This window comes from Centruroides sculpturatus, unplaced genomic scaffold (assembly GCF_000671375.1).
Source record: "Centruroides sculpturatus isolate CEXI.00-Female unplaced genomic scaffold, Cexi_2.0 scaffold137, whole genome shotgun sequence".
Lineage (NCBI taxonomy): Eukaryota > Metazoa > Arthropoda > Arachnida > Scorpiones > Buthidae > Centruroides > Centruroides sculpturatus.
In genome coordinates, this window is record NW_019384453.1 from 716735 (window position 1) to 740238 (window position 23504).

Below are 23504 nucleotides of genomic sequence, written 5' to 3' on the forward strand. Positions count from 1 at the left end.
TTAAAGAGAATTATCATATTTAATCATAATAAAGTAAAATTTTGAAATCCAAAAGGCTATTTCTAGTTTTTCCATTCTATTCTTAGTAATGTTAGGTAGGACTGCTACATATACAGTTTTTGTACAGCTATTTCTTCCTAAATGTCTTGTTCTTTAATAAATCACCGTTAACACTCTAACTGTATCGGCAATGAAATTAAGGCAATGATTCAGCAGAATTTTATGAAGAATTTTTGTTTTATGATCCCAAACAGTTTAAAAATTCCAATGTTATCTTTCAGTAAAAAGTTTTCCTGACGAAAAATACATTGACGTTATGAGGATGAATTTGTTAAGCATTATTCTATAACAGGATATTGAAGGTTCAGGATGTTAGATTGCTTTTAATTAACGTGTTTGTTGCATAACGTCGCATCCTTTATTTTTCGAAGGGTAGCTGAAGTTTCGAACAAACTAACGCTTCTGTGACCTCGTTTTTTCTAACCACTAAAGCTTCCTTGTTTTTACTTTGGGATAAAATTATCTCTTCATTTTTAGAGAATGAAATTCTTGTAAACTATCTTTGCTTATATCTAAACCTACAGCTTTATATTAGCAAATTAATTTCTCGTCCCATTGACACATAAATAAAATTTGAATAACCACGATTTAGACAGTTATTTCGGAAAATTCAGTTTAATATAGTAGCTGAATGATTTCAATAATAAAATAATATTTTCCTAATGGATATTTAATGAATAAATCAATCGGATGACTATCGTAGTTATTAATCAGCATCTATGTCTACTGTAAAGCGAACTAATGTCACTTATCAATCCAAATCGTTTCGACGAGTTCAAGGTTTTTAATAAAATATTAACGAATGCTGGAAACGATCCAAATCAAAGCCAAACGACCGAAATGTATATTAATAAAATTGATTAATTAATGCAGATTTAATATATATTTAATCTTATTATATATATATAATATCCATATATATTTTAGTTACGTTTTTCTTTTTCGCCTATGCCAGAGGCTCCTCGAGTTCTAGTACTTTTCCGTTCGGTATCATGACCTTCACCGTTTCTTTCAGCATCCAATGAGATCGGTCCTCAAAGATTGCGTCAAAATAACACTTCGTCGAAGTGAAGCAAACACATGGTTTAGTCACGTGGCGACGAGCCTCCTGTTGCCATGCGGAGAAGACTCCTGTCACTAGCCAAAGCCGGTCTTTTGTACACGATTTAGTAATGCAAGTGAAGAATAGCTTGTTAGATAGCAATAGCTAGAGTCCGTCAATCGAATTACCGGCTATAAATTGTGGAAATGGAAGGATAATTTGGTTTCTCCACTTTCTCGATTTAGGTGGGCGCATAGACTGGGAAGCCAATCTTTAACTCCTCCTCCTATAAATAGGAGCGATGACGCGATCTCCACTTCAAACATGTCTCTATCTCATCTGTGAGCTGTGTAGACAACCAAACCATCTGTCTCCATTCAACCGTCCATCTGAAGATTACCTGTAAGTTTTATGCTTATAATAATTATTCAACTAAATGTCAATTTTCATTTTTTTCAAATTTTTCCACTTTTAATCATTTTTTTCCATATATTTTTTGGTTAATAAATGTGATGATGTAGGTGGATAGATGGAAGATGGGATGAAAGTCGGTGGTAGCTTCTTTAAGATTAAAATTTTCCTTATTTGTATTCTTTATTTAATTCTCTTTTAAATGGAAGAATGAGAGCGATTTGTGAGCAAATACTTAATGTATTTCAAATTTCAAACTATTTTTAAATATAAAATAGAAAATATAATTTTAGCGTTAGATTGACCGTAGTTGTAGTTTATAAGATACATATTTAATTATCAAAACGTAGAACTATATCAAATAATTTAATTTTGTATCTGAAAGGAAAATAATAATAATAATAATAATGAGTTAAACACAAAAATCTATTTTTGTTCATATATATGNAATATATTAAAATGTTGTAAATTTATATTCAACATTGGGCTATCCATAAATTACATAACGTAGTATGGATGAGCAGTAAATCGTTAAGACGCGTTACAATAGAGTTGTTACGGTGTTACAAAAACGCTACGTAATGCTACGTATTCCAACCCTCGTCTAACGGAATGATTCGTTTTTGTTTCTGAAGTTCATGTCACTGCTTTGTACGTTATACTTGTTAATTAATAAAATAACGTAACGTTCAGTACTCAGTGTTATGTATTATTCCTTAGTGCAATTTAGGTGGTTGAAGGGGAATATGTGTTACGTAATATTGAGAGTGGATATGTCAACTGTATTGCGGAACCTGCATGCGTTTAGGAACATTAATTTTCCAATAGAAAATTAATGTTCTTCACAATTTAAAGATTAATGTTTCCGATTACTTTTCAGTTTTAAATTGTTATTGATTCATATTTCCCGAAATTGAAATTTTAAACCTTTACTATACAAATGTGTGTGGTCAGGGAGAAAGATTACCTTAATGCCTTCGATCTGAGTTCGAATCTGATCAGAATCCTCGCCATTTTCTTAAGATTAGTTTCCATTCCTCATGTATAGTCTTCTTCTTAATGGATAAAAGTTAAATCAGGCCAAATATTTCATTGTGAATTGATGCCATGCTATTTATATGAAATTATTTCTTACGCCGCTGAATATACGATGACAAATTTTGTATAAATTAGCATAAACCTACTTTCGGCTTCTACATTGCTTAAACTTTGTTTTACATTAGAATACGAAGAATTATTTATAAATTTCTCCACAAATGATATCTAAACTTGAATTTTGAAGTAAATTTCTGTAAGATGCATCTAAAATTTATTAACCTTGTGCTAGTTGCATTCGAACTGTTAACATAATATATTTTCATTTGTTCTAAATTAGGATGTATATATTTTTAAAGCGATATCTTATATCGAGCCCTTAAGCTGTGCGCCAATTCTTAATTTAGAATTGCAGGATTATTTATTTAATTAGTTATTTACCACTCATTAATTTTAAATAATTTTTAGCAAATTAAACTTTTTAAACTCTAAATAAATCTTTTGTTTTAAAAAAAAATGCTTAAAATAATCTTCAACTCGCATTAAGTCCATTTTAAAATTAGTAGTTTCCTGTTTTTACATAGACTATAGCATGTTGTTAGATGTGGAATATCTATAAATAAAGGCAAATTCTTGCTGTACAATTCTACGATTTTAGAGCAATAGAAGAGGAATTTTAAGAGTTAAAATTTAAATATAACTAAACACTTTTTAAAGTTGGAAACTTTATATCTCGTTTTTAAAATAAAGTTTATAGAAAAAAGGCTATCGCTAGCCTTTCGGAAAGATTTTTTTAAGTGATATAAGGACGAACAGTTCTTAAATTTGGTTACTTTAACTTTTCTTCTTTAATAAAATTTGAATTCGATATACTTTTTCATAACAAAATATCAAATTACATTGCTAATAGATGCTTGAAATCCTACCTAGTTAATAAGACAGTAAAATATTATTAAAAAGTATTCCTCGGTGGGATAATACAAAATTTTTATACTCTTCTCTGCAATAAAATTGGTAACGTAATTTTAATTCAGTAATTGATTTTAATACAAATAAAACGCCAATTTCTCGTTTTGATTACAATCAAAGTGCGAATTTCATAATGTTTATAAATAACAAGATCTTTGAAAAAGCAAGAGAAAATCATTATTGATATTGCTTATTAAATAGTTTAAATTTCATTTAATGCATTAATTTATATATATATTTTGAGGTATTTAAATAACTCTTAACTAATGAAAGTTAAACTTTTATTTTTTCTATTTTGCTTTCTATAACCTGCAGCTTTAAAGTAAAAAAATCATATTTTAACTTTTCTTCGTTCAATTTTGTTTTCGAAATCACTTATTTTCTAAGATATATCCGAATCAAATAAGATATAATTATCGCTTTCGAATTTTTATATATGTATATATTTAATTATTCCTTGTCACCGTTTGATCTAGTTTGAAGGTTTAAACTCGACGAGGTTCACGCGTCGAGTGTTGTACAGAAAAGCTTTAACTCAAGGACGTGATGTAATCAATGTGATTACTGGAACTTGGCTTAGTTTCAAGTCAGTAGGACGTTTCGACTGGCAAGGTTAGCCGTTGGGGTGCCAAATGATACGGAAATAGCCCCTTTCTTATATAGTCTACAGATTATAGACGCGTACTCTGCAGGTGTTTTTATGATGCGAGCAAGTCGTACGAAATTTTAGTGACCTTGAACGTTATCGTTGGCGCCATCCGAGACGAGAGAAAAACACTGATTTATTTCTCACATCATTCGCTAAACGAGATTACGAATCGTTTTATTTTATTGCGAGATTAAAAGAAAAAAAAAAGAAAATGCATAAATCAAATGTGGCAAATATATTATGCCATTTCTAGATAGTATACCCTATATTTCTTTTTAATAATTCATAAATTTTAAACCGCGATATGCAATAAACACCGAATAGGCGAATTTGATATATTGTTTGATTTCTTTTTGATTTCTTGTTACTTCAATCAGTCAATGAACTTGCTTAACTGTCATTCTTGAGGAATTTGCAAAATAATCAAAATTTCTACGTAGGCTAACAGTCTGTAACATTTTTTATTTTTTTATTTATTTTGTCTTATGATTTGCAGTTTCTTCTGATCGATTTTCAATTCGCGCGCGTTAAAAATAAAAGTTTCTTATAAAGTGCATTAAATAATTTTGTTATTTAAATTTGCTTTTTAGAAAAAAAACAATTTAGAATAAAATTCTTTAATTAAACGTCTAATATTATTTAGATTTAATCGATCTCAAATATGCTAAGAAGTCAGATAATAGAATAGCAANAAATAAAAGTTTCTTATAAAGTGCATTAAATAATTTTGTTATTTAAATTTGCTTTTTAGAAAAAAAACAATTTAGAATAAAATTCTTTAATTAAAGGTCTAATATTATTTAGATTTAATCGATCTCAAATATGCTAAGAAGTCAGATAATAGAATAGCAATAATAATGGAAAATTTAATAAATTACAGTTCATTGAATTCATTGTTCGTAAATATTGAATTATTTCGTTTGGAATTATTAAGTTTCTTAACATCTTTTCGTTTCTTTACAATGGCTATGAATTTTTCTTTTAAGGATTTGTGTGTAATCTGCTTAAGCCAGTATTAGAAAGTGGTGCTAACGTTTGTTACTTCTTATTAATTCAAAGAAAGACTAAGTGAATAAATGTACATTCAATTATAAGTTTAACAAACTTAAAATTAATTAAATTTTAAACACGCTTTAGCGTTAATGATAAGCATCGTATTTAAGTTTATAGAATTTCGTCACTAGCAAATAGTTTTAGTTTTTTCATAATTTATTTATTTTTTTTAAAGTTTATTCAAGGTTCTGTTAATGGCATAGGCTTGTTTTAAGATAATTATTAATTTTTAAAAAAATGTTTAAGTACCTATAAGTTGGCGTGAATTATATATTAAAAAATTTGTATCAAATAAACTTATTTTTTCAAATTAAATAACTAAATATTGTTTAAAAACATAAGTTAAATTCCTTTTATATAAAGAAATTTAATGAAATATAATATAAAAATATATATAATTTCAGAATTTATACATNATTATTCAAATTTATAATAATGTGTGTCTTATATATAAATTTGTATATAATATTTTAATATTATTATCTATATAATATAGATTTAAAATATAATTTTTCATACTCTTAGAAATGAGTAATTAGTATTGTTGTTAAATTTTTACAGATACAGTAATATATTTTGTATACTTAAAGTATATTAATGATATAAATTATAAAAAAAAAGTGTATGTTAAGAACGTTGTTAAAAAATTCGAATTTGCTGCGTTTAAATATTAGAAATATAATAATGATAAAACTTGCTGGTGTTATAAATAACATTAAAGTTTATACATCGAGATAAAATTCACATAAATCAAGTCAAATAAACAAATATCACTCTAATGAGGATAGAATTTTCTAAAGTTTTTATAGTGGCGCACAGACTACGTAGTGTTCGTTGTTAATAAATGACAATTTTCTTATTTTCACTGAAAATATAGAAATACGTTTTAAAAGTTTTCCACAAAATATAAATAAATGCATTAACAATGCTCGAACTATATAAAATACAGGGAAAGAAAGCCTTTGAACTAAACTTTCGCTGAAAACTTAAAATGCCTTGTTAAAATGATAATATATAAAGTCATCATGAACCATTTGTTTTATCAAAAATATANTTCTGGATATGTTAAACCCTGTTCCTTACCATCCTGCCGTTGCCATTGTGTTCCTGGCGGCGATGGGTATGATTAAAACAGGTCCTCCTAGGACAGAAAGTGAGGGAAGAAACCTAATGAAAATGAAAATAATTTGGTTTATAATTAGAATCTGAATACTAAAACTATATAATTATAATGCGTTACAATCTATATAACTTTAAACTATTTCCACCTTTTCGGCATTAAGATACCTCATATAACCTATATATATTATATGCATCATGTGTTCGGTTACACCTACAATAGAGCGGACATATGTTGGTCCCGACATATCTGAATCAATCTAGAGATTCTAACCAATTCCTGCATGAAAATTTCTGAGCCTACTCGAACTAGAATAAATATTTTCCTAGAGCGACAAACTAATGTCTTTATCGCCTCGGCTATCAGGCTATCAAGCTATTACCAGTACGCGAAATAACGAGATATAATTTTTTTTCGAATTACAATATCGCTAACAATTGCATTCAAATGCAACGACTAGATAACAAATGATTACAGAATGAAACTAAAAATTCAGCGAAACTTATACGTACATATTTATTTGCTACTGTGCTTTTATTTTCAAGGATATTTTCTTTAAGAAAATTAAAATGAAGTACAGTAGCTATATAGGAAAAAAGTCACGATTTTACTAACTTGTATATAACTTCTTTGCATTGCATTTATTTCCTACAATTCATTGTTTTACAGTTAAATTTATAATATAAAACATTTCGTAGACTTTCAAAACTTGATAAATATCAAAAGAAAGAAAACAGGTTATTTTGTTTTAAACAGAATAATCATTACAGAATTATATTTTATCACAAAGTCACAGCTCTACAATTTATCCCTAATTCAATTTAATTTTCTTTCACTTTCTTTGGTAAGTTTAATTTCATTTATAAATATAAAACATATTTTTTCTGTTTATTAATTTTATCTAATAAAAAATATGTAGATTATTTTATAATTTAGATAGCAAAATAATTAATCATTCATATCTTATTTTTTAAAATTAAATATCATTCAGTTATAAGTATTAGATCATCAATGAATCTACTGATTATTAGCAACCATTTTATAATTGATATTCAATGACAATAACTTTAAAAATAGATTTGTTTATAGATTTTCCTCCTCTTGAATTCAACTAGAAATCTGTAAATTCTAATTCAAAGTTTTGTTTGTTTTCCTCTGAAGATATGTCTGATTCAAAATGTTAAAATTATAACCTTAAACTTTGCTATAATAAAACAAAAATATACAAGATAATATGAGAGTGTAACATAAAAACAGATTTAGAAACAATCAAAGACTCTTGGTGCCTTTGATCCTCCTACAAAATTCTTAAATTATGTGACAGAATTAAAAACTTATTTATGGAATGATCCTTTATATCCGTAAGCTATATTTTTACATACAAATACTAATTAACACATACGTAAATAGTAAAAATGATCATTTGTACAATGCATGAAAATAAACTAATTCTGAATAGTACATCTTAACTGATATAATTTGTGTTGTATGCTGTATTTGTTTTAGAGTAACAAATTCTGAACATAAAGTAAAAAAAAAAAACTTTAAAAAAGTGATGAGCAAAAGAAAACCTGTAAACTTGGAAACATTCCATTCCCTCTTTCCTTGATGATTATAATAATGAGGAGGAGACAGTCGGATGACAAAGTGCTTAAAATTTCACCCTACCGCTCTGTGAATCCAAGAACAAATCGGGACTGGTCGTTCCTGGATCGCGAACGTTTCATGGACAGTCCGTTCTGGATATGTTAAACCCTGTTCCTTACCATCCTGCCGTTGCCATTGTGTTCCTGGCGGCGATGGGTATGATTAAAACAGGTCCTCCTAGGACAGAAAGTGAGGGAAGAAACCTAATGAAAATGAAAATAATTTGGTTTATAATTAGTGGTACCACTTTTTTTGGTAATTACAATTGGGACCACTTTGTTTTTAATTAGTGGTACCACTAATTAAAAAAAAGTCTACGTCCATTTTTCAGGACATTTCCGAACAGTTGGCAACTCTTGTTGCTTATCTTTCTTCTTTGATATTTTATAACTATTTATATCCAAATAATATATTTTGAATAAGGAATAACTAAAATACAATCACTACATCATTAAAAATTTGCAAAATGTTAAAGATTTGCTTTAAATATTTTTATTCTGAAATACATCGAATATAATAATTTTTTTTATTGATACATGTAATCCAATATTAAATTTTAATGAAAGTGGGAGAGATTTCATTGAAGTCAAATTCTTGTTTATTATTTTACACTTCATTAATTAAACAGATATTAGAATTATTGCTTTCTATTTTAAAATGTTAATCATTCAAAAATAATTTAAATATTTTTTGAGAAAGTATCTAAGCTTTACTGTCTGGCCAGTACTATCTTTGTTTTTAAAATTCCAGTCTCTCTTCTCATTCAGCATTAAATTGGCGCAGAAGAGACGTTTTCAACAAAGAAATAAAAATAAAAAAAAATGGGATTTAATCCAAGTCAGGACGAACAATTTATACTTTTTTCAATCAGATAAATTACAATACAAATTAGATTATTTTATTTGTACTTCTTATCGGCATATCTCGTAAAACATTATGTAACATAGTATGTTAGATAATAAATTGAGAAGAAAACAAAATTATCTATTATAGATGTATATTACAATTTTAAGAATATATTGACGAAAACTTAATAATTGCATAAACTAAAAGGACATTTTAAATAGATTAAGTAATTATTTTTGCTTACACTTTATTATTACAAAAATGTACTGATTTTCTTTTATTTGATATTTTACTTTATTTTGTTTAATAATTTTTCATCTGAAACATTAAATCCATTAAATGTAACAAAATTTATATCACAATAATTTAAATATACTTAAGTATATTTATTTTTAGGTAGTGCACAAAAAAACATTAAAAAATCCTATAATTATGAATTTATATATAGTAAATATGTGGAAAAACTCTGCGAATTTTTAAGATTATAAGTGCAAATTATTATTAACTCAACTAATGTATATGTATATTAAACTGCGTTAGGATTTATTTAATATTTACTCTTGCAATCATAACAATCATATCTAAATGATTATTTTAAGATATAAAGCCAATTTTGATCATTCCATATTTTTAAATTGAACATTGCAGAACAATACATTACACCCATTTCAATTTCTTAACTAAATCTAATTCAAAATTTAACGTTTCTAAAATGTTTTCCAGTAAATTGTAAGCTAGATTACTGATATCATCTAATGTTAACTCTTTAAAACTATTTTTAACTAAAACTATTGCCTCACTGTGTACTTACAAAATTATGGCTTATCAGTAATTTCATTCATACATTACTTCAGCAATGAGAGAAAAATCTTTCATTATATAAAATTTTTGCTATATTTATAAATTTAGATAATCATAGTTTTCTGCTTCTTGACTCTTCTTATCATTTATAGGTACCCATTCTATATATTCCATTTTAATTTTATATTATGGAACCATAGAATAAAATTTTTTTAAATTAGACAAACTTAATAAACTTAAAAAATATCTCAATCCATATTCTTGTTAAAACAATTTCATAAATTTAACCATTTAATTTTTGTTAAATACTGTAATTATTCGCATTACTATAATTCTGTTTGGTATGCTTTTAAAACTTTGCAAGACAAAAATTTTATCAATAGTTTTTATCTTCCCGGTTGTTATAGAACATAACTTAGGAAAAGAATAGTAATCGTTCAAATTTGACCCTCACCTTTTTCATTCCTCGACATTTTGACATTCGGGTCCAAAAATTAAAAAAAAAAAAACCTTATAAAATTGTGTGTGAAAGTATTTTGCATAATATCTCAGGATTGGATGAACCAAAATTTTGATAAGATTAAAATAAGATTAGATATTCTATATGTGGGGCATTGAAGCTATTAACTTAAATTTTGGTGGTTAAAGATCAGAGGGGCAGATAGAGGAGATTATTTTTAAAGTCGCAAACAGATGGCACAATATACGATTTTAATTTTGAGATAATGTGTGTCGGTGTTATTTTATACAGAGAAATTCCTCACAATTCAACAAAATGATTTCCTTTAAGCTTTTATTATTAAAATTTTATATCGTAGTAAAATTGAAAATTGTCAGACTTCCAAATTCTCTTAATCTGGAAGTTTGAGTGCCGAGAAAGTTGATAGGAGCCCTTTCCAGCTTTATATTTATGTCAAATAATTTTTCTTAACTTTTTAACAACTGGTTTACATCAAATTTACATTCTTTCAGATATCAAACAATAATAAAAATTTCTACTTGGCAATCAGTTGAAACACTAAAAACACAGCCTAAATATAATAAAATACTAACATTGAAATTGAAGTTAAATAAGATTACAAAATATTAGTGTTAAATATTGGTTCTTTACTTTTGTCACTAAATACATTTCTTTTGCTTTTGAAAGTACAGTACATTAGATAGAACAATATTTAAAGTTAATTATGTAACACTGGACTATTATGACAAAAATTATGTATTGTCAAAGCAAAAATATGAATCCAAATTTCTTAAATTAAAAGCAAATACTAAGAAGCTTTAAAAAAATAAATAAATAAACTTTTTGAAAATTGACAAAAATAATTTATGTATTTTTTTAATTAATAAATTTTTGAGTTCAGTTAATAATTTTTACAGTAAAAATAAATAAATGCTTTATCAAAAGAAAAGAACAAATCTCAAATGATGGTAAACAAAAACAAGATTCAAGATAAAGGTGAGCATTTGAGTACCATAATTTAAGATTTATTCTTTCTGTTGTTAAAGTGTATTTGTTTGTTATCTAAATAATTTGAGATCCTCTTTATTTTAATTCTTTATGTTTGGCTAAACTTGTGAATTACAAATATGTTTTAATAATTTTTTTCAATTATACATTCTTGTGCAAAAATATATTTATTATTTATTCATTCATTTTTGTTCTCTACTCTTTCAATTCTATGCATAAAAATTATTATTTTTTTCATACTTATGTAATGTCTTTAATCATATAGTATTGTTTTCTAAAATTTATTTTGGTGCAAAGATGTAATGTGTTGAAAATAATTTTCAAGGCCACTTAAAACAAACAATTTTACTCCTAATGAATTTAAAGTTCATTTTTTAAAAGGATTAATATACCCTTGAACATCTGTTTACACAATGCTGATTAAGAATCTAGAAAATGAATTCAGACTAATTAAATGGTACTCTAACTGTTATTAGAACTTTTATGTTACCTCTGCTTATTATAAATTTACAAAGTAAGTGTCAAACATAATTTTTAATGGTCACAAAAACGTTCCATCTGATTCTCCATGCATGACTTTCTATGTGGCTACATTAACAAAATTAATATATCTTCAGTACTTTCGGAATGAAAAGGGTGCAAGGGACTTTTGACTCATCTTGTACATCTGTGAAATAAATTTATTTTAAAAAGTTGCACACCACCTTAATAGAAAATTATTATTTTAAAGTATAAATTTGAAAATATGAATCTTTGAATGTTTCTACTACTGCCAAATTATAATCTATTAAAGATAATAATGATTACCGGTATATTATAATATTTTTAATCTTTATAAAACCTAATTGATTAAAAAAAAAATGAAAAAACTTTTATTTAAAATTGATTTTGTGTATAAATGATAAAAATCTTATAATTTATAAATTCAAAAGAGTTATTTTTAATTAACACAATACTAATGTGAAGTAAAACTTAATTTGAAAACGAAAAATTCATCTTTGTTAGATGTATGCTGTAATCAAATATTCTCTTTTGTATCATTCTGGTTTTTGATTTGCTTGCTGCTAAAAATGCATGTATTACTCATGCATTTTTAAATAATATAGAATTTAAAAATTTCCATTACTTAGTAAAAACAAAGCTTTTATATTTGAATAAATAGAATACTAATAATAAATTATAAACAAATTTCACAAAAATTTCTACTTTTTAAAATTTTCACCTGCAAGTTTTACATTTCATTCCTTTTATCATTTTTCTCATAAAATAATTTTGAAATAATGATATACTGATATGAGTTTAGTTACTCAAATATTTCAAATGAAATAAAAATTTTAAAACTGATTTCTAGTAATATATTAATGAGAATGCAAATATTTATTTTTGTAACCTTAAATTATAATTATTCACAAAATATCCTGTATGCTTTGTAGAAATGATCAATTTTTAACTGTTAAAATATATACTGTATCATTCATTTCTAATTAAAAATCTTCCTTAAGAATTTAATGGTACTATGTAAACATATAGATAAAGATTTTATTTTTCTTAAAAATAAGTAAGTAAATGTAAATATAGCTTTAGTTTATTGTTTAGATAGCTTTGTTGGTTTTTCTTTCAGGTCCTGTCTTATGTATAAGTTTTATTTCTCAAGTTTAAAATATTTGTTTATATTGAAATTTAATTCATAATTTTACTGTTATCCATAATACTTTTTTCATTTTATATTCTTACTGATTCATTTTTTCGGGTCATAATATTAGTTCATTAATTCCCCCTTGGCTTAAAGATTTTACTGTATATTCATTCAATTAATGCTAACATATCTCTGAACTGTCTAAATGGCATACTTGATATCACACAATTGATTCTTTTCAGCTGTGTTTAAAAATTCAGATCAGCAAACCAGATAAAAGAATTCCAATAATATGGAAAATAGTTCTACAGCTGCTAATTCCAAAGTGCATTTCTTGAGAAATGGCTTAAAGTACTTTGGTTTCAAATCACCACAAAAAGACAAAGTAGGGTATTCAGATGAATGCATCAAAACTATATATATAGGAAAAACTACTTTTCCTATTCCAAATAAATATGATGAAGCAGGCAGCAGTAGCAGCACTAGCGAAATTGGTGGCAATATTCCCGATGCTATACCAGAACGAGGCCAATGGAGTGGAAAATTGGATTTTCTCTTTAGTTGCATCAGTTATGCAGTTGGATTAGGAAATGTTTGGAGATTTCCTTATCTATGCTACGAAAATGGCGGAGGTAATGTAGTCACCAACTATATGGAACATTAATATAAGTTTGTGATAAGATCTATGTCAGCTTATATTCATCCTGTTGTATTCAAAAAATTACAACTATTTTTATTTTAAAGAAAAAAGATTTAAATTTAATGAAAAACTTCAAATTCAAGATATAAAATAAATTTTTTTAATTTTTTCAGGTGCTTTTTTATTTCCATATTTAGTATGCTTGGTGTTATGTGCAATTCCTGCTTTTTTTATGGAGGTTGCAATTGGCCAATATCTCAGTATGGGAGGTATTGGCATATGGAATATGGTTCCAATTTTCAAAGGTAACAACAAAACTTAATTAAATGTCATTACAATAATTACAAATGATATTAATTATAGTCAATTTTCACAACAATCTAAGTTTACTATATTAAACATAAATATTTATGGTATGTCTAATGCAGTATTATTTATTCCAATTTTTATAATTTTATATAGTTGATCCAATTATCTTTGATAAAGTTAAATATTTGAAATATATAAACTTATTCATTTATATTTATCATTTTGCAGGGGTCGGACTTGCTTCTATGACAATTGTGGGATTATATAATATATATTATATTATAATAGTGGCATGGATTCTTTTTTACTTGGTTGCATCTTTTGCTGCTATTTTACCTTGGCAACAATGTAATCAGTATTGGAATACAGAAAATTGTGTAGATTTAAATTACAACAATGGATCTTCTAATTCAAGTATTAACATTTCTGTTTCACCTGTTGTTGAATTTTGGGAGTAAGTAATAATTTTTAAATTACATATGACATTCAATTTATTGTATGTAATTTATTAATAAAACATATATATAAATTTAAAAAAAACATTTGAAATTATTTTACAAAATTAGTATTCTATTTAATAGGAGACGTGTTCTTGGAATCACAGATGGAATTCATGATATAGGAACCCTCCGGTGGGAATTAGTTCTTGGACTTTTTGTTGCTTCTACATTTGTATATATTGTTATTTATCGTGGTCTTCATCAAAGTGGAAAGGTAAAATACTTTAAACAATAATATTGGTAAATCAAATATACATATTATTTCAAAAATAATCAGTTATAGGAAAAAATTATCACTTCTGTTCTTCCTAGATTCTTTTGAAAAATGATTATTGCATATTTGACAGTCTATAAAGTTATAAAATCAATTCTCTAACATTATTTACATTTCCTCAGTTACAATTCATTTTTTCAATTATGTGGAACATGCTCTTTCATGCTATTTGCAATAATTTTTTAATACTTTTTTTTATCTTATCATTCATAGTTATATACTTACTTTTACAACTTTTGAAAGTATTGTTTATTAGAATATTTTGAGACATTTCCATATTCTTAGAACTTGATATTTCTAAATTTCTCAGATGATGAATAATGTCTACAAAAATTTTTAAAAAATAAAATTACATGTGGAAGGAAATCATAATCTAACAATAATTCAAATATATAAACTTTATAATTAAATTTCATTATTATAGTAGAAAATATAATTTTTACATTATAAATGATACAATATCATACACAAACCTGCCAATTTTGGCATGGCAGATTAAAGAGTTAAAGTTTATATTGTAAGAACATTACATCTTACCAAAAAGAAGAATTTCACCAATCATACTTCATTAAAAAAAATTAATCATTCATATTTTGTTGATTCTATAATTTCAATTTGATATACCAAAAAATCAAAATTTTTTAGACTTTAAAATGCCCTAAAATTAATAAATAAAATTAGTTATTTGATGTTTATAATTCAATTATTAGATATTTTATTTCAATTTAATGAAGATTATGTTAATAAAAATATTTAATACAAAGAAAAAATTTTTATAGTTATAACAAATACTTTAATAGAAAATTATGACATTTTCTTATTTTATGTTTTTTAATTAAAAAATTTAAAATAAACTTAATAATAATTTTTTGTAGATTATCTGGGTTACTGCACTATTTCCATATGTTATACTGTCAGTATTATTTTTTCGTGGAATCACATTAGAAGGTGCATTTAGCGGTTTATTATTTTATATTACTCCAGTTTGGTCAAAACTATTGGATCCAAAGGTAAGATTAATTTAAAGTTGTAAAGTTCTTAAAAATTCATATTTACTTTATCATAGATATATAGTTATTTCATAATACTGTACTGTAAAATAATAATCTAAATTCATTTTTCTTATTTTATCAATATTTATATGAACAACAATACTTTATCAAACACCTTTATTTCAGCACAATACTAACATTTTCAACATTTAATTAATATGTTATCATCGGGATAGATATTTACTGTCATACATTTAAGAGAAAGGAATTGTGCTGGAATAAAGATGTTTCATTAAGTACTTCATTTAAATCAGTGTTTAAACTATTGGAAATATGTGATAAAATAAAAGTATATTATGCAATATATATATTTTTCCCTTATTTTTAGGTTTGGGTCACTGCAGGCACCCAAGTATTCTTTACATTTGGTATTGGATTTGGATCTGTTATAACTTTAGGCAGTTATAATAAATTTCATCATAACTTTTTCAAGTAATTAAACATTATTATGTTGAAATTTATAATTCATTAATTATTAAGNGAAAATTATGACATTTTCTTATTTTATGTTTTTTAATTAAAAAATTTAAAATAAACTTAATAATAATTTTTTGTAGATTATCTGGGTTACTGCACTATTTCCATATGTTATACTGTCAGTATTATTTTTTCGTGGAATCACATTAGAAGGTGCATTTAGCGGTTTATTATTTTATATTACTCCAGTTTGGTCAAAACTATTGGATCCAAAGGTAAGATTAATTTAAAGTTGTAAAGTTCTTAAAAATTCATATTTACTTTATCATAGATATATAGTTATTTCATAATACTGTACTGTAAAATAATAATCTAAATTCATTTTTCTTATTTTATCAATATTTATATGAACAACAATACTTTATCAAACACCTTTATTTCAGCACAATACTAACATTTTCAACATTTAATTAATATGTTATCATCGGGATAGATATTTACTGTCATACATTTAAGAGAAAGGAATTGTGCTGGAATAAAGATGTTTCATTAAGTACTTCATTTAAATCAGTGTTTAAACTATTGGAAATATGTGATAAAATAAAAGTATATTATGCAATATATATATTTTTCCCTTATTTTTAGGTTTGGGTCACTGCAGGCACCCAAGTATTCTTTACATTTGGTATTGGATTTGGATCTGTTATAACTTTAGGCAGTTATAATAAATTTCATCATAACTTTTTCAAGTAATTAAACATTATTATGTTGAAATTTATAATTTATTAATTATTAAGTATTAATGCTGTTTTTAATACTTAATTTTTACAGAGATGCTTTTATACTGTGTTTTGTAAATCCAGCAACAAGCATTTTTGCAGGAAGTGTAATTTTTTCTGTTTTGGGTCATATGTCATATGTTCAAAACATACCAGTTTCAGAAGTTGTGAAATCAGGTAATATTCTAAAATTTAATAAAACTAAAATAAAAATTTTGATATATATATCAAAATTTTTATCAAAATATATATATATATTTTATTGATGAAACCTGTTCTGAAAATAAACAAAGATCTGATGGAACATAATATACATTCTGAAATCCATCAGTCCTTTTTTCTTCATTTTCAAACAGGTTAAGCTTGTGTATTTTTAAAACTGTTTTGTAATAACTACTGATACATAAATAGCATAATAACTAAATGCAAAAATTAACGTTACCCGATATAATACTATCTGATAACGGAATCTGAAATCATTAGTTAATAGAATATTATTTCTTCTAAATATTTAATGTACCATTTTCTACATTCTTTAGTCCACAATATACAAATGTTAAATGTTACTAAAATTTTCTTTTGTCAAAAATCTTTGTTGTTCATTATTTTATTTTTACTTTCATTTTCTATTTTCTCAATACCTTTTAAATTGTAATTAATACCCACATCTTAAGTTTCAAATAAAAGCATTATTCCAAATGGATTTTTCTCTATTTTTCAAACTATTTCTCTATATGATCAAACTAGAAAGTGAAATAATTTTATTATATTGGATGGATGCAATAATTTTTAAATTATGGATTAAACTAAAATAACACATGAAAATATATCAGTCACAAATTTCACAAAATATAAATTTCAGTAACTTCACACATATTATCCATACACTAATTTAAGGAAAGTAATATTTCATTAAATCATGTATAGTTTATATTCTATAAAAGTTTTGATTAATAAAAAATAATACTACTTAGAGTAAAATCTGTTAAATTTCATTAAATTGTTGTAAAATGATATCTGTTGTTGTTTCATTGTTTAAACTGAGTAGAAAATAAAAACTTTCATTACAAATTCAAAATATATTTTATATGCAAATTCTAAGTCTGTTGTATCATTTCTATTGAAATTAAATAATGAGCATAATTAGCAACAGTCACTTATAATCAGTTTTTATTACAATAACTAGTAGTTATGCAGTGAAGTGAAGATACTCCATTATTGTTCAATTTAATAAAAATTCCTACTTTTCCATAATATCTCAAATTTAAAAATAATATGAATTGAAGATTAAAATTTTTATCCAACTTAAGTCAGAGATTTGAAAATATCACTTTAAATGCTTGTTAATATATTTTATAAGTATAACCCATCATAAAGCTACAATAATTATACAATATTTTAGATAATAGGCAATTCAAAAGGTTATAAGCTTTATAGTCTATGGTCTTTTGAATTGCCAAAGTTTCCTGTATGGTACATTCTCAGGGAAAATGCAATTTTTATGCTTATACATGAATATTTAACTGAACAAGAAGCCATGCAAAATGTTATAGATTCTCTTTTCATTTTTAGTTTAAATCATTTCACACAGTTATAAAATGGTTATAATCAATTATCAAATAACTTGGAAAATTTTTATTACATTACAATCTAATATTAAAATATATGTAATATTAGAATGTAATAATTTAGATTTAGAATAATGAATTGTAATAAATTTTAAAATATTAGATTATATTAGAAGATTACTATTGAGATAAAGATAATTATGACTATCAAATTTTATTAATACATCATTATAAGGCTTTAATATTGAACAGATTTAACTGTTTATAAATATGTATTTTACAATAATGATTTGTAATATTTTAAAAGTACATAGTTTACAATGGTATTAATGATAGGCCCACCTGTGGCCAAGTAGATAAAACCACTGAACACTGGTAGTTCAGTGGTTTTCCATAAAAGACCTCCTGGGAGGCATTCCCCCTCTGAAGATTGCCCATGTGTTGTATTGCCTTAATCGAATAAAACCAAACTATTAATGATAAAAATAATAAAGTTCAATACTTCATATTATTTATAAACAAAATTTGTTATAAATTATTTAAATATATCTATATTTTTAAAATCTTTATTTCTATGTTAATAGTAGAAAAAATATCTATTTAGGTCCAGGCTTGGCATTTTTAACATATCCTGAAGTAGTACTACAGTTACCACTTTCACCATTATGGTCTGTTCTGTTCTTCTTGATGTTACTCATTCTTGGTGTTGACAGTCAGGTGGGAATTTCTATTATTATATGCTGTCCATCAAAATAGTATTTATATTTTATATTTTATTTTATAAGCTTTAAATAATAAATAAAGCAAAAATCTAATTTTTAATAAAATTTTTTTTAATAATAAAAGCAGAAACATAAATTAATATTCAAAAAATTTTATTTCAGTTTTGTACAGTCGAAGCTTTAATAGCAGGCATTACAGATGAATGGGCTGATGTTATTCGTCCAGTTAGAAAACTCTTTACTTTATCAGTTTGTTTTCTTCTCTTTCTTCTTGGCTTGCCAATGGTGACAGAAGTAAGTGGACAATTGATCAGTTCCAATTATTACATTCATTTTTATTTCTACTTTAGAAATAGATATATCTCTAATTTAGAAATTCTAGTTTTAAATAATTAAGCTGAATGCTTTTAGCATACAACTAAGCATATGATATTGAATAATGTATAATTATTCTTTTCCATTTTTTTTTTCTAATATTAGCCAGATTATGACAGATGATATTAAAATAAATAAATACATTATTTAGTGTAAATTTATTTAAGAATCCATATAATTCCATTTTAGAGAAAATACTTAGTTTCTTTGCAATTTTTGGACATCTGATATTAAAATAAATAAATACATAAATTAGTGTAAATTTATTTAAGAATCCATATAATTCCATTTTAGAGAAAATACTTAGTTTCTTTGCAATTTTTGGACATCAAGACAAATACTTTACTTAAATCTAGTATTTTGGGCTTTCTGTTCCATACTGATGGGAAACCAGCACTGTTGTAATACAAGTACAAATACAGATTCCAACCTGATATCTAGTTTTGTGTGTTTGGAGATGTTTAAGGAAATTGTTGAAATAAATTTTAGTTGATATTAAGAGAAAATGAAGTCATTTTTAATTTCATAAATCATTTTTTATTGAATTGTATATTTAATATAATGTATGCCTAAAGATAATAGTATGTGTTACATATTTAACAAGTTTTAATATTAAATACTGTAATCACAATAATTATTTTTAGAGCATTAAGCAAATATTTCACATTAGGTTACCAAATACCTATGAACATACTGTATACTGTGTAGATGATTAATTATTAAAATTATTATTAGTCAAATGATCTTATTGATCTATGTACAAAATATGAAATTTTAAAAAATAATTTTTAAAATTTATGCCAAATAATAAACAAATAGAATTGTTTAATGTTTAAAAACTTACTGTTTTTGTTTAACATATTTTCTTGATGGCAAAAAAGAACTCCAAAAATGTTAATTTTTTATTTGAAAACTAATTGTTTAATTATATAATAAAATACATTGTTGAGTTGCTATAATGTGGGTTGATGAATTTAAAATTATTTAAAACAATGAAGTTGGAAGCCAACTTTTGACTATATTTATTTCCAGCACCCAAAAACTGTATAAACTCAAAACAACGTAATGTAGACTTACTAATAATGTGGATTAAATTTTTGGACACACATTATATTGGATCTAAAGTGTAATAATTTTAATGAATCTTTAAATATCCTTACAATTAAAAAAAAATTATGAGCTTCTAAGACTATTAACTTTTACGTGTAGAATACTCTATACAGTAGAACCTCGAAAACTCGGCTCTCGATAACCCAGCACTCCGGATAACTCGGCCACACCCTGGCAGGGCAAAAAAATCCTTACTTAATTAATTTTCATTATAGACAGCTTTATAAAAGTATAAAAGCTCTCATAAAGTATTTTTCTGAAGTCTGTCTTATCAGGTAAATTACTGTACACAGTGTATTCATTAATTTTCATTTTCATGTAGTAAAGGCTCTATGCCTTCATAAAGGACGTACTTTTCCGTTGTTTAAGGGTATTTGGGCAGTTTATTCTCTGTTGTATTCTCAAGTAAACAATACATACAAGTACAGTACAATATTTTCTGAGGAAACACTCGTACTTATTTTTTTTAACCCATTCCCGATAACCTGGCATTTTCACAAACTTGGCCACCCTTCGGTCCACATTAGGCTGAGTTTTCAAGGTTCTACTGTATTATTATTATTATTATGCAAATGCCATTAGGGCCGTGACATGCTACAATACAGAGAAGCGCTGGCATCGCAAGAGGGCGGCATTTTGAAGACTTGCATCATACTGAGAAAATCTACCGCACATCCCTGAATGTCATACTCAGCTGATACTGGTGCAAAGTGATATGCCAGACTAAAGTCAAGATATAGCTATCCAAACAAGTCTAACATTAAATTGTGTTATTGGTGTATGTGTCAATGTCTAGAAGCTTCCTAACAATGTATTAAAAAGCTTCTTGCCTGTATTATTTAATTACAAAAAAATGCTTAGTTACTATGACTAATGAGCAGGCCTATTACACACCACACCTATTTAATTAATAGTACAATTATTACAAATTATTACATACATCTTATTAATAAAATTCTAAATTATCACTAGGACAGTAACACAACCATACTAAACAAGTCCAGTTCTTTATTTGTTCAATATTGCAACTTTCTGTAGTGCCATATATATGTTCTATTAAGGTTTAATATTTCTAGACTTTTGTGTAGTGTATGTAGTATGGCACTAGTAGAAGAGAGAAACAATGGGTACAATAGATACCTTATCCATCCTCCACATCTGTCTTATTTCTTGAGTGAGTTGAGTGTACTGTTGATTTTTCAGAGTGAGTATTTTTTATGTTATGAGTGTTTGGAACAGAGCTATCTATTATATAAGCAATCTTACTGTATTTGTCATGACAGTGTGGTCAGGTCTATTGTGCTGAATTGTTTTATCTGTGAGTATGGCTTCCTCATAGTATATTTTGTGTGTATCATTTTCTAACACTGACTGTGGCGTGTATTTCTAGTATGGTATAGTAGTAACAAATTTCTTTAATTATAATAATAAAGAACTTACATAAGAAAATAAACCAAAAAATTATAGAGTTCAAAATTATTTATATAATTCAATATATAATGCTGAATCTTATGATCATTTTTTTTATTTAACTCATCAATAAATTTAAAAAAATAATTTTTACTACTTTATATATATTATTTACTTAGTTAAAATTAAAATTTTAACTAAATAAATATGGTGATATTTTTGAAGTTAGATATTTTTATTCACAAACTATATACATGATCTTTACTGCCAATGAAATGTGATATTATTCCTTTTGCAAAGTCTGGCATTGATAAAGTCACATTCTATATATAAAGTATAAATTGTCACATTGTCAAAAAAGCATTTATTGTATACAGAAAAATTATTTTTATCTGCAGTTTCCAAAAAATTTATAAATTTGAAAATGCAAAAGACTTAGTTATAAGATTTCTTAAATTATTATCACAATTGGATGATAAAATAAAGTATTTTAAAATGTACAATAAAAATGATTTTTAAATTATCATATTTACTTGCATATAAGACAATCTTGCATATAGGATGAAGTGTGACTTTAAAGATCAAAATAAAAAAAAAACTAGATTTATTAATACAATTGTAATTTTATTTTGTTAAATAAAAAACAAAATATCAAATGAACATAAATGCACACATAGTCCTGCAAAAATTACTGGCATTTTAAACTTTACGGAAAAATCATGTAAAGCTGGACAATCGAAAACCCTTTTTTGCCAATTATTAACAGTCAAATCAATTCTCCATCAATTACACTTATGAGTTTCTCCAAATTCTGATTTCTGAATTAATCCATTCCCACGTGAAAACAGATGATTAAACTTATATCGTGCTCCCATGTGATTTTGGAATTTCAATCTAGAATTCAATTCAAAAGCTTTGCTTTTCCTATTGCTATTCACCTTTAATCCCAACAATACACAAGAACGATTCAAACGACCCAGATAAAATACTTATGTTTTTAAATACAAGAGGGTAAGTATCTGGTAAAAAGTGCGAATACATGGTTCATAAAAATTATTTGCAAAAACACAAAGAATCTTTTGGTCACATGTATAGGGCAACCTAGGAATTTGAAGCCGTGATAAATGAATAAAAATCTTGTCTTATATGCAATAAATATGGTATGTTAGAATTTTAGCATAGTTTATAAAATTTATTAATAAATAAACAATCAGTAAAATAAGAAAGTTAAATTTCTAATCTTTACAAAAATAAAATTATTTTTATCAGTCTAATTTATAACTTTACTATAATTTTTAAAGATATTTTTTTGTGTATGAAAAGAGTTCTCAATATTTAATATCATTTATTCATTCAGAATAAAGCAACTTATAATAATGAAGTTCATTTTGTACAGTACAACAGATCAATAAGCTCATTTGATTAATAATAATTTCAATAATTAATCTCTTAATAGACACTGTCTATAAAATACATCTACACAGTATATGTTCATAGATATGTGATGTGAAGATCATCAATTTAAAAAAATGCAGATATGTAGGTAGTGTTACTACCCGTCCGGTTTTCACCCAGACAGTCCGGAAATTGACTCACTGTCCGGGTGAACTA

The 23504-nt window shown here is 25.5% G+C and overlaps 1 protein-coding gene across 5 annotated transcripts in view; it reads left to right on the top strand.

Annotated features, from left to right (window-relative positions):
- The first annotated feature begins 1157 nt into the window (after positions 1–1157).
- LOC111620601 (sodium- and chloride-dependent GABA transporter 1-like) overlaps positions 1158–23504 on the top strand; it is a 28043-nt gene continuing 5696 nt past the window's right edge. Inside the window, exons 1-10 of one of the 5 annotated variants that reach the window (XM_023362562.1) lie at positions 1158–1504; positions 12980–13369; positions 13551–13682; positions 13915–14140; positions 14268–14400; positions 15336–15470; positions 15841–15944; positions 16761–16885; positions 18881–18993; positions 19161–19292. In XM_023362562.1, the coding sequence (XP_023218330.1) occupies positions 13030–13369; positions 13551–13682; positions 13915–14140; positions 14268–14400; positions 15336–15470; positions 15841–15944; positions 16761–16885; positions 18881–18993; positions 19161–19292 (1440 nt within the window). In that variant the 5' untranslated portion in view covers positions 1158–1504; positions 12980–13029. Of the gene's footprint in view, positions 1505–3064; positions 4614–5011; positions 5235–10937; positions 11090–12979; positions 13370–13550; positions 13683–13914; positions 14141–14267; positions 14401–15335; positions 15471–15840; positions 15945–16760; positions 16886–18880; positions 18994–19160; positions 19293–23504 lie in introns of those variants that run through there. The other 4 variants (XM_023362565.1, XM_023362563.1, XM_023362564.1 and 1 more) reach the window with 4 other exon arrangements.